The 18,311-nt window shown below is 40.3% G+C and overlaps 1 protein-coding gene across 4 annotated transcripts in view; it reads right to left on the bottom strand.

The window, feature by feature from the left end:
- SORCS1 (sortilin related VPS10 domain containing receptor 1) overlaps positions 1 to 18,311 on the bottom strand; it is a 289,286-nt gene that overhangs the window by 43,573 nt on the left and 227,402 nt on the right. For all 4 annotated transcript variants that reach the window (XM_071812134.1, XM_065843558.2, XM_065843559.2 and 1 more), the window contains exons 11-16: positions 13,631 to 13,733; positions 13,067 to 13,143; positions 11,745 to 11,836; positions 10,857 to 10,964; positions 9,727 to 9,844; positions 7,803 to 7,933 (exon numbers count right to left, since the gene is read on the bottom strand). In XM_071812134.1, the coding sequence (XP_071668235.1) occupies positions 7,803 to 7,933; positions 9,727 to 9,844; positions 10,857 to 10,964; positions 11,745 to 11,836; positions 13,067 to 13,143; positions 13,631 to 13,733 (629 nt within the window). The remainder of the gene's footprint in view (positions 1 to 7,802; positions 7,934 to 9,726; positions 9,845 to 10,856; positions 10,965 to 11,744; positions 11,837 to 13,066; positions 13,144 to 13,630; positions 13,734 to 18,311) is intronic.

Genomic DNA, 18,311 nt, shown 5'->3' on the forward strand with positions numbered 1-18,311 from the left:
ATGTGGGTTTACTCTCCAGCCCTTGAGTAATGAGGACTGTTTGGCTGGAAAATCATTCTTTTTCCTTTTACTAGCTTTCTCCATAGCCATAACAGAGAAGTGAATGGGATGTCATTTCTGAGAACTGCTATACGGAGTCCACCATTTCCATTCTAATACTTCAGTTGCAACATGATCCTTTATCTTAAAAAGGCGCTTCTTTGCAAAGCAGCTTTTTCATCTATCTTTAATGTCTTGGTACCAAGTAGCCTGATATTCTAAAAAAAGAGGATTAGAGCAACAATAGATTATGTGATTAAAGGCTCATCTCTGTACATGTAAAGAAGCAGAGAGGAAAAACAGGCAGCAGAAGAACCTTAATAACCTGGTCAGAGCCAGTGGAGCCTCTTCCCAGCTTCTCCCAGGGCTGTCACAGGAAAGCTATCAGCCCATGACCAGAGTGAGACCTACCAGATTGTCAACAGCAGTGTATCTCCCCAAGATCCCTTTGCAGATCCCTGGGTGGAGTTACTTCACACAGGGGTATGAGACTCATTATGTCAGGGGAGAGAATCTGGCATCTCCATTTCTGTTTTCCTGGGTGAGCGGCTATCTGTTCTGCTTGTGTGGTGGCTTAAGTGTCAGTAACTGGACTCAGTCACAGGGGTCCATGTGCCCACATTGTCAGCAACTGGAATGACTGGAGTGTGTGCATACTGTGTGGTGACCGTCAACGTAGACAAGCCAGTGACTAGGCTAAGTGATTGGGAGCTAGGTGCTGATGTGGTCATAAGTCTGGGCTGGATACTAGTTCTGTTAATTGCTTAGTGGAGAGACTAGGAGGTCTGGAAGAATGGCTACTGGTGTAAACACATATAGGTCTGGACCTGCTCGTGAGGAGATCTGTTACACGTGCATATGTCTATGCACAAGGCAACTGGTGACATCCAGTTGTCAGCAACTGAGGAGACAAGGCATTCAAGGGACAGATACTGGACAGGTGCGGGTGTCCAAGGCTAGGCTCTGGTGGGATCAGCATTGTATATTTACAGCACATGTATTTTCCACAAATGGGATTTCATGTTGATCAACCAGAGGGAGAAACAGCATGAGGCAACTGGCGTTTGGGTGAGTGAGGCACTTTCTGTTTCTGCTAATCTGAGTCACCAGCAGTGTATGTATGCGTTTACGTACTGCATGTAGATGCACACATGTGCCACAGCAGGGACAAACACTGAGCCTTGCTACTCCTGGATCAGGGGACATGGAGCTGCAGCAGCCCCGCCTCTATCAGGCTACTGGATTCAGCAGCTCCTAAGGGGCAGCAGGGCAATCAATGACTTTCTGTAGAATAATATTAACAACAAGAAGAATGTTTAACGCTACGAAGACTCTTTTTTCAAATGTCTTTTTCTTTTGGACTGAAGCATGATGCCTTAAAACAAAAATGTAATGAATCACTATTAAACAATTTCAAGCAGACTGATACTGATCTACTATATGAGATCGAAAAAATAGAGAGACAATATTTTCCAATTTGTTTTGTTAAATTTCTAATATTTATTATCAAAAGCAGGACATTAAGAAGAATTTTGTTTGTTTTTTTATGTCTGCCTGCAATTTTTCCCTCTGAATCAGGAATAAAAATGTTTTGACATAATCAAAAGAAGGAGAAATTAAAAATATGACATTAAGCAAAAGAAAATTAAAGCTGAATATCACTTGGGAAAACTCCTAAACATCCGTTAGACTGCATGACCATTCCAAATGAACATCTTGGCAGCTGTGGTGCTTGGAATCTCTGCAACAAGTAATTGTGAACATACTATAGGAAGCAGCATTGAAGTAGATGACCTAGATAGTCTTTTTCCTAATTTTTTTGATTGAATTTTCATCAGTCTATTTACTCAGATGTAGTGACTGAATGTTGCTTAATTGCTTTGGAAGCATCAGCCAGCCTATTGTCCCACTGCCATGTGCTTCTCTAATCATCCTTGTTGGAATAAGAACACTATAGCTGCAGAAAACACTTCATAATGAAAAATAATACCATTCTGATTTGCTTAGAGAAAACAAATATTTACATACAAGTGGGATTCCTTTAATTTTTTAATTCCTCTGTCAACACTTCACAGCACTGTATTCCTATCACTCATTAAAAAGCTGTAACACCGTACACACACAATGTTCTGTAATCAGTTAGGTGAAAACAAAACAAAATAATACAGTGAAATCTGCCTCAGACAGGATCAGTACCCACAGTCCAATTTGATACAGTAGTATCAGTCTGGGATTTCTTACTATACATGCATTTAGACTCATGCCATAATTTGGTTCATATTAGTACCTGCACATACAGACAAGTCAAGCTTGACTTAACTAGGTTTGACTACATTTGGATTGTATTTCTGAAAGTCAGGGGAATGAAATGATAGGATTTTCCACAGCAGGAATAGTTCTAAGCACAGAAGTTTCACAGTGCCATTTTCAGGCTTGCAAATAGTCTGGCTCATTAAGGCCCTACAGAAATATCATCCCAGTAAATGACATGAATTGCTGTTCCACATCTCTCTACAGATGCATCAGCCACCCGTTCACCTCCGCAGTCTTGAAATCTAATGAATTCCTTGGCTACAGGCTGGTGCTCGCAGAACACTGATGTCGACAACAAATTGCTGCCTACAATTTGGCACAACAGGCTTTGCAGCAATCAACAAGCATTAGCATCAGTTGGATTGCCATAGCATGAGCCACTATAGCAAAATCTGGAGACAGGGAAGGCATCAGCTTCAGACTGCAATCAGCTATCCGAATCATTGCCTGGTAATTGGGAATTGGAATTTGCATATATTGATGATATTTTGTGCCTGCCTAAAAAGAACTTGGGTGAAATAGATAATGTACCTATCAAAAAAGAGTGGAACATTTACGAGCAGGGATTGTTTTATCAGTATGGAGCAGCTTATCATCTAACTCTCACTGATCATGGTTTTACCCTAACCACCTTTACTGGTTTAAACTGGAATCCCCTTTGTCTTAGTCAAGTAGGATTGCAAGTCTTTCTCTGCAACTAGAGACAGATACAAATTCATTCCAGAAGCTCTGTATCCCCACTCAAAGCTCACAGTGAATTCCCCTGTCTCAGATTATTTGCAGTACAGGTAATAAAGGGAAAATAAATCCCTTAAGGAAGTTTATAGTTTGAATACCTGACAAACATACTGTCTTAGAAGAACTATAAATCCACGCAAAATTATTAAAATCCCACTGTCATGTGAGTGTCATGTGTGATTGCTATACTCATGCCTTCTAAAAATCAAGACATGACTTAACATGTAACCTCAGGATTTCCTTGATGCTAACAGCTTCACCTGAAGGTCAGCTCTGCCAGAAACTGAAAGTGTGACTTGTGGTTGTGTATGCTGTGCTTTGCAAACTTTTCAAACATTAAATGGGGTGGAGCCAAGGTATCCATGATTACAGTCACCTTTGTTCTACAGTTTTCAAAAGCCTTTGTGGAAACAACTAACTGTGGCCACAGCCATGGTAATATCTTACCACTCCCCCTCCCTTTTTTTTTTTCACTTAATAGCACTGTCTAAATACTGAAGCATGGTGTAAGAGGCACTTCCTTCCCAGTACTATGGGATCTGACATGGGATTTATCTCAGAGAAGGATGGATTCAGCTACAGTTTGTGTTACGGATCTGTAAAGCCATATGATCATAACTGCACCACAGTATTTGGAGTACAAGCTGTATCAGCTTGTGTTAAGAAGGAATCTAAAATCCCCAGAATCTTTGTAGTAAATCCATGCCCAGTAGATATCTAGGTCTCTGAAGATGTACAGATAAACTGTAGACTTTGCATAGTGAATCTGCCTTTTCTGCAAGCATTCAAAATTAACTAAAAATTCATTAAAAATTACTGTTCATTACCTAACAAAGCCTATCTTGATAAAGCAAAGTTAGTTAACCCAAGGGTGCAAATATATGTGTATTTCAGAATTAGCACTTGCATGATCATCTGAACTAATGGGTGGGTAACAGGTGAAGCCAAAAGAGTCCAACCATGTTCAATATCTGCCTTTTGCTTTCCTGCGGTTTGGCAAGACAGTTTCTCATGACACAGGACTCTGATGTTTTAGCATAAGAACTAAACCTGGCAGGCAGGTCTGTCATTTAAGTGCCAGACAATAAAAAAATGATAAGACAGAGGCTGATCCTTGCTGATATCATCAGTGAAATAAATAGGCCTGATTCTTAATTGCAAAGTCACTAGCACCAGCATCAACATGCATGTACTTCCCAGGAAGGTGTGAGATAGGAGAATAAAACAGGAGAAGCCCTCAGTATTAATGACAGTGGGTTCTCAGAGGGAGAACTGACAGTACAACACTTGAGTCACAGTTTCTATTAAAGCACCTGGGAGACAGGTAGCTGAAGGATAAACACCACCGAAGATTTCCATCTGCGTCTAGTAGGCGATTCTACCGAAGAGATATTGCCGTAATAACACTCAAACGGCAGGAAGGAACACAGTGTAAAGAAACCGGGTAAATTAATGCTTTAATAACACACAAGTAACGGTGTCATCCATTTACCCAAATCAATTAAATGAAGAAGGAGAATCTCGTTTCTAGGCCGTTGCTAGGACAGATGTGCCGAGGGCTTTGCCGAGTTCCACTCCTCCTATTCCTGAAGCGTTGTTGCCCTCTGGCTGTGAGCCTAAGCCGCTGCACCCAGAACTACCATCAGCAGCACCAACCCTGTCCCAGCTAGTTTAGGTTCTAGCCCCTGAGAAGAGATGCCTGCTGTCAGAAGAGCTGATGTTCCAAAGGCTGGAGAAGCTACAGTCATCTCGAATGCCACTCAGTTTCGTTGTTGTGTAAAACAATAAACAACTGTGCCCTTTTCTCTGAGGAAGAACTACCATGGGCTGAATACAAATTTGAAACGAACCTGGAGTTCTATGATATTACCAGGAGAAAAAAAAATATATATATATAAAATCTTTATGCCTTTTATAACCAGCATTTTTTTCCCTAAACTGATAAAAAGACACTCTCAGGATTAACAGCAATAACACTTTTTGTGTAGGTTTGGTTTTTTTCACTTTTCCTAGCCATACAGATAATTTTATTTTATTCCAAGTTTTGACAAGCTCAGATAATAAACTTTTCTCAATACAAATTCAGTGTTCAAACAGAAAAAAAATGTCCTACTCTGATTTGGGCAGGGAAAATTATTGCCTTTAATTCTGTATACAAGTCTGGGTCCTGTAACCAATGATGTTAATATAAAAAGCCACCCAGTTTATTTCAATATTGCAAAATCAAGTGCAGTCAGCTAAGGGGCTTCTCCCTGCCTGGGGGACAGATGTGTCCTTCAATCTCCTTCAACCAAGAGCCTTGCCCAGCAAAAAGGGAAATAGAGAATTCAAAAGCACTGCTGAAATGTCATTCATGAGAATGGTGAAAACACTTCTTCCTTTTGCAGGAAGGGCCCCACAGAGGACATCCTTTCACAGCGAGAATTCATTCACTCATTTTCCTCCAAATGACTTTTCAGATCAACTTCTGCCAGGTGTACGGGCAGTGAAGCTCAGTGCAGTGTTCAACAAGGCAGGCACTGAACGTTACAGCGCAGCAGTAGCTTTGCCTTCCTTAGCACAATAAAACCAGGCTGAGGAATTCGGTAGAGCCAGCGGGACTGTTTTTTTCTTGCCATCTCTTTTCTCCTTCCTTAATAAATCTCTGTCTTCTGTTCCCTGTGGTTTTTCTGTCCTTCTCTGCCAAATCTATGTAAAACTATGCTCCTGACTTTATTAAGTAGATTAGTAAGTGATGAATAATGCTGGTAAATATTTCTGAAATGGATGCTTAAAGGCACACTTCAGTCTTTATTCCTCAGAGGTGGTGCGGAAGGAAGCTGAAATGGATAAAGTAAAAATTCAGGTCTGAGAACTATATGAATAACAAGAGCTCAGAGAGAATTGCAGGGGATCATGACAGTCTGCTCTAAACCAGAACTGATTCCATTAGAAGGAGGAAGGCCCTATTAGGTCAGGAAGGCTTTTTATCAGTCAGCTCAGCACAGAGATCTGCAATATTTTTAAGGTTATTACTCTTAGGCTACTTTTAACAAAACTACTTTAGTAAAGTCCTAATTCTGCCTCTTCTAACAAATTTGAGGGGTCTTCTTGATCCATGTGACCTGCAGATGTCTGTTATGGATTCCCAGACATCCAAGCTTTCTTAGAGATTCTCTCACAACCCAGCAGACCTTTTGGAGAAAGTTTACTCAAAGTGAATGTAAAAGAAATAAACACGTTTCCCCCCAGCAAATGCCACTGTAGTACTCCTGTACCTAGCAATGAAGTTTTGTAGTAGCAAGTTACACAATCAGTTTTAAAGAAATAAAAACATACATTCTCGGAGAGAGTATATTTCCGAAAACATATTTTTATCAGAAGTGTTTTGAGAGTGCATGTCCCTTACAAGCATAAGGGATTTAACCACTAACAGATTGACCATGAGTCAATCCCAGCAGTTATTTTCTTGAGCCTGGGCACAAGCCTGACACAGCTTTGTAATGCATGCTCAACAGGGAAGTCAAAATCTACAGGGATTTGTTGTTTATTTTTCTTGTTGGCTGCTACCTTTTTTACATTACCAGAGATATGTCATACAGCTGAAACCTCGGACCTTTGTGCACCTATGTGATGAACTACACACAGAACTGAGCTATCTTCTCCCTAACAAAGAACTCACTGGAAGATGCAGAAATCATCAGGAAACCACATTAAGATAATCCGTGCCCAAGTATGCTCATAATTTTTATTATTTGGTGCAAGAGGATTCACCTCTTTTTGACACATGGAAAAGCCTTCTGTGATTTTACATAGCAAAATCAAAATCAAAATATGTACTTGTTATGGAAGGGTGAGAAGGGAAAGGCTGTAAATTTTCAACATCCTGGAGTGAACTTATATAGCAAGAAACAAAATATTCATGAGATGTTACAGCTTCTGGATTTAATTAATAACATGGCATAGATCTAGCTGTGTGAGCCACAAAGTGGGTTTCTCAGCACTGCCAAAGAGCCACCATTTCTCTCTTCTAGGATACTCAGGATTATCTCAGACTTAAAGAAAACAGGTGACAGCCAGTTTCAATAATGTGGTTCCCTGCCTTTTCATGCAAATTGCTGTGAATTAAAGGTATCTCGAAATGAAACGAGAAGCTGAACATTTTAATCATGCCATTCACTAATGGACTCTATTTCCTATATCATACAGCAGAGGAGAAAAGGCTTCAGAAGAAGATTGACATAAATCATGAGGGCAGTATCTGTTAGATACTATCAAACATGAGAGTGCAGATATAATGAATAACCCAGGAATTCCCTAGATACTTGGTTTCCAGAAGCTGAAGGCTCACTGTGTAATATTTACTTTTACACGTGTGTATGTATGAAGGTTGTTTTTGGTTTTTTTCCCCTGCACACTGAATGTAAAACATATATAGTACGTTCACAGTCACCCCTGATCATGATGAGGTTAGATGTGCTAAATGGACCTTTTATCTTAGAGCTCAGATGTCACCTGTAAAATGGGTTGTTCAGCAACACCTTTGTGGGAGCCTTAGCAGATTACAGATATCTATTCCACCTTTCTTTCTTTCGATATACCTACTATCAAGAAGCAACCTATTTAGCCACTTAGATGTTTATAAATATCTACTCTCTGCAAGGCTACATGCTCTCTAGTGAGCTCTGGATTGGTGTGATAGAAAGCACATGGTTCTTGTGCCCATTGCTCACCAGTCAAAGTCTGCCTCTGTGCACACGCATGGCTCCGAGGTCATACCCCCAGCGTATTTTCCTTGCATGCATTTCTTCTCTGACTTGCGCTTCCTGTAGATCCTTTTTGCTCCCATGATGCAAGCTTCTCCCTGGAAACAAAACCAAAAGTATATTTCTCTGATGCTATTTGTATCATTCCACTTTTCCAAATCCATGTAATAGGAGCTGTGACTCAAGAAAAGAAGATGGGAAGTCAAATGCCATGTCAGTACACAGGAGTTCGTTAAAGTTACTGAAGCTTTAACTTACACCAAAACAGCTTTTCCAATACACAGTAAGAAATGATCTGAGCTTACTTATGTATTTGATTCAGCTCTGAATTTGTTCCAAAGCCAATGAGCAATTGATTCAGGCCCATTTCTCACTTATAGATCAGGTATCACAGAAACTGAAAACACAGTCTGATCCCTCTGCAATCTGAGACACAGAGCAGGGCCTATTTCTTTGGTAATAATTTTGTTCAGTAGGAACTAGTATTGTGTAAATACTTTCCGCAGACTCTGAGTTCAGGTTTTACAGGGTTTGACTTCTTATGCGGATGCATACACTTCCTTGTCTTTTCACTCCTATCTTCAGCAGCCTGCTAAATATTTCTATCTAGGGAACAGGACTCAGCCTTGTAATTTCAATGGAAAGCAAATTAAAAGGCAAGAGTCTACAGCGGCTTTCCTTAAAATAGTCCTGCAAGCTCGAGAGCCAACATCCTCAAAGATATACTGCAAAATCCTTGGCATTTTTGCTTGCGCAAGCACAAGAAAGAACAAAATACAGTGGGGTCTCACTTTTCATGCTGTTAAAATCACTGCAGGAAGGGGAAACATTTCATGGCTTTGATTAGCCCATGAAACAGAAGGGCCCAAATAGCAACTGGTGTAAAATGCTGTGCCTCCTTGAATTTCAAGGAAGTTGTACTGATTTTCAACATCTAACGATCTATATCATAACTGGAACTGGTATTTTTAGTGTGGAGTTGTGCCTTGTGTGAGTTGCTAGTCTGAGTCAAGCTACGTTCATTTCATATTCATTATTAAATTCTTGCCCAGCAAGATATACACAGGAAGACAACCTTTGATGATATAAATGGGTGTTTTGCTTTAGACTTCAGTGGAGGCTGTGATGTTTATATAACCTCAGAATTTGGGCCCTATTTTATTCTAACCTGCTATAACACAGGCTGCTGTGTCAAACTTGGCAGAGCTGGGAAGGTGCCCCAAGGCAGGCACAGGCCCTGTGTGAAGTGTGTTACCTTGTTGGACACTTAAGCAATGGTTCCAGGAATGATGCAGCAGCTGCAACCAGGATGCAAAGGACAGGGCATGGGTGCCCAACATTCCCCAACCCCCCAGCAGAAGTACCACTGCTCAGAAAGATGGAACAAGGAGGAAACCAAGTGAGTAAGAAATGGAAGCGTGAAGGTAGAAATCTGGAAAAAGAAGTGTGAGAGCACTAGAAGGGTCTTAAGATACTGGCTTTGAGGACGCAGAAGGATGGAGGAAAAAAAGGAGGTAATGACAGGGAAATTGGATGGGAAATGTTTGGGCCTGAAGGAGTTCAGGCCCCTTTCAGCAGCAGCGCTTCAGCTGTTGTTGCATTCCTTAGCTTTGGATAAGTCTGAGCTAATTGCCTGCATGGAGACTGAAACATCTATTTCTTCTTCAACACAGCCTCTAATTCATTAGTTGCAGAACAACCCGAAAGGTTCATCCTTTGGGCCCCACGGAGTGCAACCTGAGTACAACACACCTATGTAACAAAACAGACCCATCCAGTCAGGGACAATCTGATACCCCAAAGAAAGAGGAAAAGACATCAGATCACACTGTTCTTTAGCTGTAGGATCATTAGCTACTTCAGGTCAGATCCCAGACTCCTTGCTTCTCACCTGGCTATGGAGTTGCCAGGGCCTGTAGTCCTCTTCTGCACACCTCCGATCAAAAATGGACTTGTAGTCTACTTTCACCAGCTGCCATTCTGAGCGGTGGCTGAAGTGTCCAAACACTCTACAGAATAGAGCAGAAAAAGCACACCGTAAAATGCAGCACCAGATGGAGCCTGGTAGTTACAGTGTCATAGCTCAACCAGCATACAGAGGTATAGTCACCCACAGATTTCAAGCAGAGATTATTGTTTAGGAGTACATTTTTACTCAACTGACATGATGAACATGCAACTTAGGCTCCTTAATACCTACAACGATCTTAAAAATTGCATGTCGCACATATTCTATAAATCAAGATCCTCCCACTTATATCAATCCCCAAAATGACTATACAGAGAACACGGGTCTGGAGACAGTTACACCTACAGGAGTTTGATATCTCAATTATGAGCTTTGGGAATCCCTTCCACTCAAATTAAAATCAGAACCTGAAGAGATCATTCTTCATGCATCTCTATTAACTCAGGTTAGTTTCCAAGACACATATTCTGTTTATTACAGTCAGTCCATTTTTTACAGACAGAAACTAAATTTTCCTTCTGTTTTTGCAAATTTGATCTTGGGTAAAATGTCACAATATCTGGCAGGGTAAACCCAGATTTATGCACCACGCAGAACTCAGCATAATACATTGAAACTAATCATAATTTTTCATGAGTCAGCCTCCAGGCAACATTTTGTCATTCATTTTTACAAAAGAATGTCTTATTTTTCTGTCTCAGGTAAAAATAGAGTAGCAGCAAAAACACAGCTATAAAAATACCCCCCATTTTTCTTTCAAATATTTATCTGTCAAGAGTAACTCTGCTTTAAATCACATTCAATTGGAGGAGTCAGGTTTCATGCTGAAAAGCTAAATGATAATGTTTTTGCAGTTTACAAGGAACCATATTGTCATTCCTTTAATAACATCACAAATAAACACTGATGATTTAGCAAAAGAAGACTGCATACTCCTGGCTTCAGAGAGTACTTGGTTTGGTCCCCAACCAGAAACGCTGTTATCTCATGAACAACACTCATATTTATGGTGCAGTTCCCATCAACAGCAGCATGAGGGCATGCTCACTTACGTCATGATAAGAGTTTCCTCTCCGGGTTCCCCTAGAACTCCATCTACAAACAGTGGGAGGGATGTGAAACTGTACTTGCTCCAAGATCTCCCTTCATCAAAACTTAACCTAGTGGAGAAAGCAGAATTTAGTATCTTCTTTCCTTACTCTCTTCCTGCTTCATCTGAAGAGATTCTCTAGTCCACTACAGTTGCTATGAAAGTGTGGAAAGCAGCTTCTCTTCTTGGATACTGCATTTTTAGTCCTTTAAATGACTATTATATTTTGAGAAGCATCATAAATCAGAGCACTGATCAAGCTTGTTTGGCATCATGCTTGTTACCGATGGCCAATACTTTTGATTTTGAGGATCTTATTTTTGGATTCCAAACATAAGACATTCTACAGAGGTTAGATTTATGCAGCGCAAGAGCTCTGTCTCTTCTGACCAGCATTCTTCCCAGAGGTGGATCGAAGTGAAAGCACTTTCACCTTTGGCTGTATAACCCTGGATCTATTCAACGAAATTCTGGTTCATAACAGCTGCCTGCCACATAGAAGATGAGTAAATCAATAATTTTGAAAATAAATAACATAAATATAATAATATTTTGGTAACTTACTAAAAGATAAAAGTGATAATCCAGATACATATTACATAAATAACCAAACTCAAGAAGACAAACCGATGTGGAATTAAATTGACTGTATCTCAGATCTGGTCAAGCTGAAACTATGTAAGCTGGAATTGCCAGGATGTCTTAGCTTTACCTGAGTTAACATTTACCAGTATCTTAACTTATATTTTCTAGCTTGTAGCTACAGAAAACTCTGGATGCAGCCTAACTGCCTGCTTCCTGGCATCTGAAAACAGGGACAGCAGACATTTAGCAAGGATGGAGTTATTACCAGAGGTGTCTAATAGGCAGAGATGTATGTTTCATGGCCACCAGTACTCCACCTTGGTCCAGGTACAGAACACTGTGCTCTTCCTCAAAGATCTTACATTAAAACAACAAAAAAAAAAAAAAAAAAAAAGTATATTTAAATCTATTTTCCTTAGTATCAAGTAATATCATAGCTCTTTACGTATGATCATGACTCATGACAGACAACAGGTATATGCTAAGGAAGTTGGCTGGTTGGTTGGTTTGGGTTTGTGTGTGTTTTTTTTTGTTGTTATTTTGGTTTGTTTGTTTATTTTGTTTTTTCCAGATCCTTGGGAATTGCATTCTGCCTCTCCTTCGCAGAATGTTAGAAACATGATTTTTTGTGAGGATCAACAATTTCCCTCCTTTTGATGAGATTTTTTGTTTAAAGAACTTCTATTAGCACATACCTGGACTTATCTCATGTAGGTGATGTATATAGAAAAATGAGGGCTAGTAAAATATTGTAAAATAATTAGACTCTTGGAATACAAAATATTTTTAAAGACTTCCTTTTCCTGTGTCTCTTTTGTATTGACTTTCTGCAAACATCTGCTCTCTAGTTTAGATCGCAGCATTTGTTAGGCTAGGAAAGTCACTCTCTCTATGACTTGATATCTCAGCCAGAAAATAGAAATAACAGAATTTCCTGTTCTGGGGATAAACACATTGAAGGGTAGCGATGCTTTGTTAAGAGGTGGGGTTCCACTAGATATTAGGAACCTTATTTAACTTCATCATCCAGCCTCTTTCCACAATTAATAGAAAGACTGGTAGCTTTGTAACAGGATAAACTGAACTCTCTCTTTTTCTCCATTAATTTAAGAGCAAGGCAAAATAACCAGTTTATATGAACACTGAACTTTGGACCATTCAACTTAGGTGAAATGAGTCTCGCACAAGTGGAGGATAGACTACGTGCAACTGCTGATTCTCAGGACAGTATAATCATGGACTAAGAAAAATGGTTTGGTTGTTATAGGGGATGTACAACAGCAAAGAGAAACACATTTTCTCCCCTTAGTGTTAATATTTTAGTCTATTTACTTTGTTATAGGTTTAGACTGAAGCGAAACTCTGAGTAGAATTATAAAAATACTTTTCTGTTAAAAGAAGTCTAATACATATTCAGTCTTTTTCTTTAAGCATCTCTACTTCTTGGAAGGGAAAATTATGCTTTTGTAAACATTTGCAAAAAGCTACTCTGAACCAAAAGAAACAAAAACTAAGTGACAGTTAGAATCTACTTTTATGACAATTTCATATGATTACTCTTTAAACCTGTGATTCTGTGTCATTTACCTGTCTCCAAGTGTTCCCAGCATCAGAAGAAACAAACATGCTGATGTCAGTGTCTGATAGTTCAGTGCCTATATTACCTGTAAGATGAGCACTGATTAGTGATGTAACACTCTAAGAAATAGTAGAATTAGCAAATCAGGGGAGTAGATGTATTTGTTTACATTTTGCAATTATAAAATTTCCAGTTTTGGGAAAATAAAGAGGGAAAGGGAGAGGATGGAGAGAGAAAGGGGAAGGACTTTCAGTTTGAAGAAAATACATGTAAAAGATCCAATCTGTGCAGCTCTACATACCTCCATATGCAAAGGAAATGCCCTGATTTTAATCTTATGTTCATGGAAGTAGAGAACTAGAAGTGATCTCCTCAGTCAAGAAGACCAGTTTCCATTAAAACATGACAAGTTGAAGGTCCGTAAGGACTTCCAATTCAACAGTCTCTATTCCTTCCCAATACTGATGGTGTGACAGCCCACAATTCAGTCAACACCTGACACACCCATCACAAACTCAAGATTTTTTTAATGTTTGCATGTCATAAACAGGCAATCTTTAAATGTTTCATACCTGAAGCTACGATAATACTAGGGGCAGTGTCTCGGCTGGCGATGTTTCCTGAGGTGTAGGGATTCTCTGAGACCTTCAGGTGAAGATGAAGGGAGCAGTAGGGCTATGGAGAAAGGGGAGATAAAAGTAAAAAGCAGACACAACATGTTCCTTAAAGATTTCGAAATATACAGCGTCTTTCTGTATTACTTACCAATTGCTGCAGTCAGCCACCCTTAGAAAGGCATGGCCACCATCCTGGTTCTGTTGCGAGAGCTTCACTATCATTTTCGAACACAACCTATTCCACTGGGCAACTAATTCACTAGGCTGAAACCCTCTCAAAAGGACAAGATCTTTGAGGCTGTACCCAAAAAGGAGGCAACTAGGCTTGCAAGAGCAGGTAATAGTTAGGACTACCCAGCTCTCTGGCTCCTAACTCTCTTGAGAAGCAAGCAAGGTTGCAAGTACGAAGTGACTCCTGGAGCGATAATGCCCAAGTTATCTCTGCAACAAGAGGCAATACAACCCTATTGTGGTGCTGAGTCATCACTAATTAGCCACGAGAAACAACTTAATTTGGGCAGTGTCATACCATTTCTTTGACTCTGTGTATTTTTGACACATGACTCTGTTCTGCACTGCACTAAGAAGAAATAGCAAGACTGGAAAGTGTTCATTTAAGAGTTATTTAATAAAATGCTTCATTACTCCACCTGGATGTGACCTTTGAGATTTCAATACAAATACATCTATGAAAACCTCACCTGTTTGTTATTGATTTTGTATGTCAGGTACTCAGACAGGAATGGTACAGAATAAATGAGGTGAGCAGGAAAGTAAGACAGGTAGATTTCCAAAGTTGCCATAACAATTCATTCTAAATCTGTAGTCTGGTAGTTCTGAAAATTCTGAAAACTTTTGCTTTCTCTTGGGTTTTATTTTCAGTATTTTTTTCTTCCAAACCTCCTGAAGAGTCCTTTATGAAACAAGTTAAGAGAAGTGAGGTGGAAAAGTATTGGCGAGAAAACTTGAAGCAAACTGGCTCACTCAAGACATCACACAGGAATACAAATAAAGCAACGCCCATGCTTCAGCTTGCATGGCCCTGTAAGACGAGCAAGAGAGGTTGGGCAGAAGGACCTTCAGGCTGTAAGGAGGCAGGTCTTTCTGTCTCAATGAGGGTGACAGAACACTGGAACAGGCTGCCCAGGGAGGTTGTGGAGTCTCCTACTCTGGAGACATTCAAAACCCGCCTGGATATGTTCTTGTGTAACCTCATCTAGGTGTTCCTGCTCCGGTAGGGGGATTGGACTAGATGATCTTTTGAGGTCCCTTCAAATCCCTAACATTCTGTGATTCTGTCTAATATCAGCTATCTAAAGGCTAGGTCTGCGGTCCCAAAAGTTTTGTAGGCTTCCTTTGCAGGACACTTGGCCCCATAAGTCACTGGGGGAAGCCCACTGATCCACCACTTCTCAAGGCAGGTGTCTATGACTCTGAATTGAAAACCTACCTGTGGAGAACGGCAGGAGGTTGTTGGCTTTTTTTTTTTTCCTTGGCAAAGGAGGATAAGGGTGGTGAGGAGTGATGGAAGCTCTCAGATGTGAGACAGGAGAAGGGGACGTGGTTTGTGCAGAAGGGAACACAACCTGCCAAATGGAATGTACTGAGCAGCCTAACTCCACCTGACAGCCTGGTGAGGGCAGCCGCTGGAGCAGCCCGGGGGCGCAGGGAGGGAGTGGAAACCAAATTGAGCTGACATGCATGCAGGAAGTGGAAAAGCATTGCAAGAGCATGATTTCTTCACTTTTCCATTGTTATACATTATGAAAAGACTAAATAAAGTACACATTTTTAAAACTAGTCAAGCCCACTTCGGCATTTTGAGGACAGTAGGCTAATGGTAGCAGCTGAGCCAATTCCCCACTCTGACAGAGATTGGACCTCATTAGACTCAAATCTTTGTGCTACCAGAAGTTTTCTTTCAAGTTTTCCTCATTTCGCAGATATAGTACATTGAAATGGAATATTTATCTCATATATTAAAAGCCAGTCAGCTGGCTAAGCAGAGAGTATTTTTAGTGGCATGACTTCTTACTGGTTGGAGTGCAGTAATGCTTACAAACTGTATTGACAATTGGGTACGCTGTGAAAACTGACCTCCCCACTCTAGCCAAATACCTAAAGTTGCTGCCCATGGCCATCTCAAATCCTTACTGTGGCAACATCCTCCTCTCCATCTCTGACATACACCTTCTCCATCTCTATCCTTATATAGTTCACTGACAGATATTTTTCCAGACTAGTTTGTCTTACACCATAACTGTTGGTCCCTTTGTGTTCATCCTATAGCTCCAACAGCTTAACTCATACACAGATTATCTCAGCTTTGTTTTCTAGAATATCCTTTGGTTGCCTCTATCCTTCTTGTTACCAATATGCAACTGAAATAGTTATCATCAGAATCACCAGTTTTGGGTTTCCCTGTCATTGCTTAGTACCCAGGCATGCTAGGTGCTGAACAGACATCAATGGAAAGACAACCACTGCCATGGAGCATTTACAACCTAGGTAGAAGATAAAGCATGAGTGACATAGCCCATTGATCTGCTCACTGGCACTGTTTTTACTGTCACACTGAAGTTTTGCTTAATATTTTTCAAGCCAGCACTTTTATGCTCCCCTCTCAGGAGGCTCATTGATCTTTAGTAGAATTTCTCATAAATACCCACAAACCCACTTCCTGGCAGTTCTGCAAAGCCCAGCTGCACCATCGTCAATGGCTTGACACATACAAACCAGCTATTAGTGACTGTCCCTGATCAGGAGTAGGGCCAAGTATTTTATCACAAGGATGATACTAGATACCATTCACAAACTAGGAGTGTAGTCAAAGTATTTGCTCACCTGCAAGGGCAAGAAGCAATGAAAAGAGACAAACACTTCCAGGAGAGATACTCAAAACATCTCACTTAGATGCCTAAATTATTCTGTAGCAGATGGCATGAATGCCCCCCCTTATGAAAAATGACTCTCTGTCTTGAAATCCTTATAATTCAGATAGACAAGACAAACAAAATGTGGGAGTGAATAAACAGATGTCTAAGGAAGGGAGGCACAGAGAAAATAAATGACTTGCCCAAGGTCACATACAAAATTGGAAATAGGCCTAAAAAGTGAACCAAGATGCTCCTGAGATTCAGCCCTGTGTTTTAACCACAAGACCATCCTTGAAAGCTAATTGATTAACTCTCCTAGGCAGATAACCATAACTTGCAATATAGAATTACTCCTCAGCTAACCACTTCACAGCACAAGACAAGTGTCAAACAAAACCAGCATCTTTGGGATATAATACCTTGACAGCTATTTTATGAAGATTAAATGTATTCAGCTTAGAAAACAAGTAGTATAAACAAGAAAAATAAAACCTTGGGATTAGATGGAATTTCATTGCTTTCCTCCATCCTCATTATTCAGAGTCATCTTGCGAAAAAATGTAAAAAAATCTTTGAGTTGCTTTGAAAAAAAGCACTTCAAGCGTACTGTCAGTAGAGGGATGGTTCTGTCAGGCTTGCCTTGTGTTTCAACCAGATTCCCTCTCAACCTCCTTAGCTGCCAACTTATCTGCTACGTACTTATTTCTGCATTAACTTTCCCTTAGCTTATGTTTAAAGACCAGATGTACAAGGAACACAGCATTGCACTCAGAGGCTGGGGACCTTCCTGTCGCTCTGGGAAATGGCAGATCCTACTCTGCCTGCAAGCTGGAACATAAATCCATTGCTGTGTCCCAAGATATTGCTAGAGACAATTATCCTGAAAACCAGCAGTGTGAAAGCATTTGTAACTGCTTTGGAGTAAGGGTGGGAGCTAAGCCAGATGTAAAATGGACTATTAGGAAATCACTTATCTATGCCATAAGGAGAATCAGGATCATGCCAAGAACAATACATAGATGGAGGAGGAGCAATTGCTGTAAGGAGGCAAAAGTTCTGGTGATGCAGAGATAGAAAGAATATAGCTAAAGAGGTGAGTGGAGTTTGTGAACTGTTTAAATACTACAGCTATGTTACATTGACAAGGAACAGAATTGTCTCAGAGCAGGGAACAATTCCTTTTCTCCATGCTTTTCCTCAGCAGAACGTCATTATGGACCCCTGACTTATTTCCAGAAATACACACTTTCAGTGCTTTGCTTTGAAAATTTACTTGCACTTCATATTGTGCCTTCATCTTCCCCCACCATTAACTGTGAAGCTCAAATCAGACTTTTAAATAGCTTGTCTCAGAGCATTGCTGGTTTACTTTGTGGTCTTGGTACATTTTCTGTGCCACTATCCTTCCTTTCTGTTTGAAGCAGACTGCCTGTTCCTGTAAAGGACCTAACAAGTCAGTTTTGTTCAGATTTCATGTATTTCCTTTCTTGCAGATTTGCAAGTTGACCACCTGAGACCCTGTATGTTCAGCTAATGATCTCTGCTCTGCTACATTTCCACTAGCTTCTGACAACCTAAGCATGATGGAGGCAGACATGCTCAGGCAATGAAAGAGGTTTCTTGCCTGTTTTACGTGATGTTAAGGGAAGAGTTAAAAATACATGTGGCTATTCATTCCTCTAGCATTACTGCAGGTAAGAGCTGATGAAGTTCCTTCCCATTCTTCTGGAAACACAAAGACTGAGCTACACAGTTTAAGG

The sequence above is a fragment of the Patagioenas fasciata genome, chromosome 8 (assembly GCF_037038585.1).
Source record: "Patagioenas fasciata isolate bPatFas1 chromosome 8, bPatFas1.hap1, whole genome shotgun sequence".
NCBI lineage: Eukaryota > Metazoa > Chordata > Aves > Columbiformes > Columbidae > Patagioenas > Patagioenas fasciata.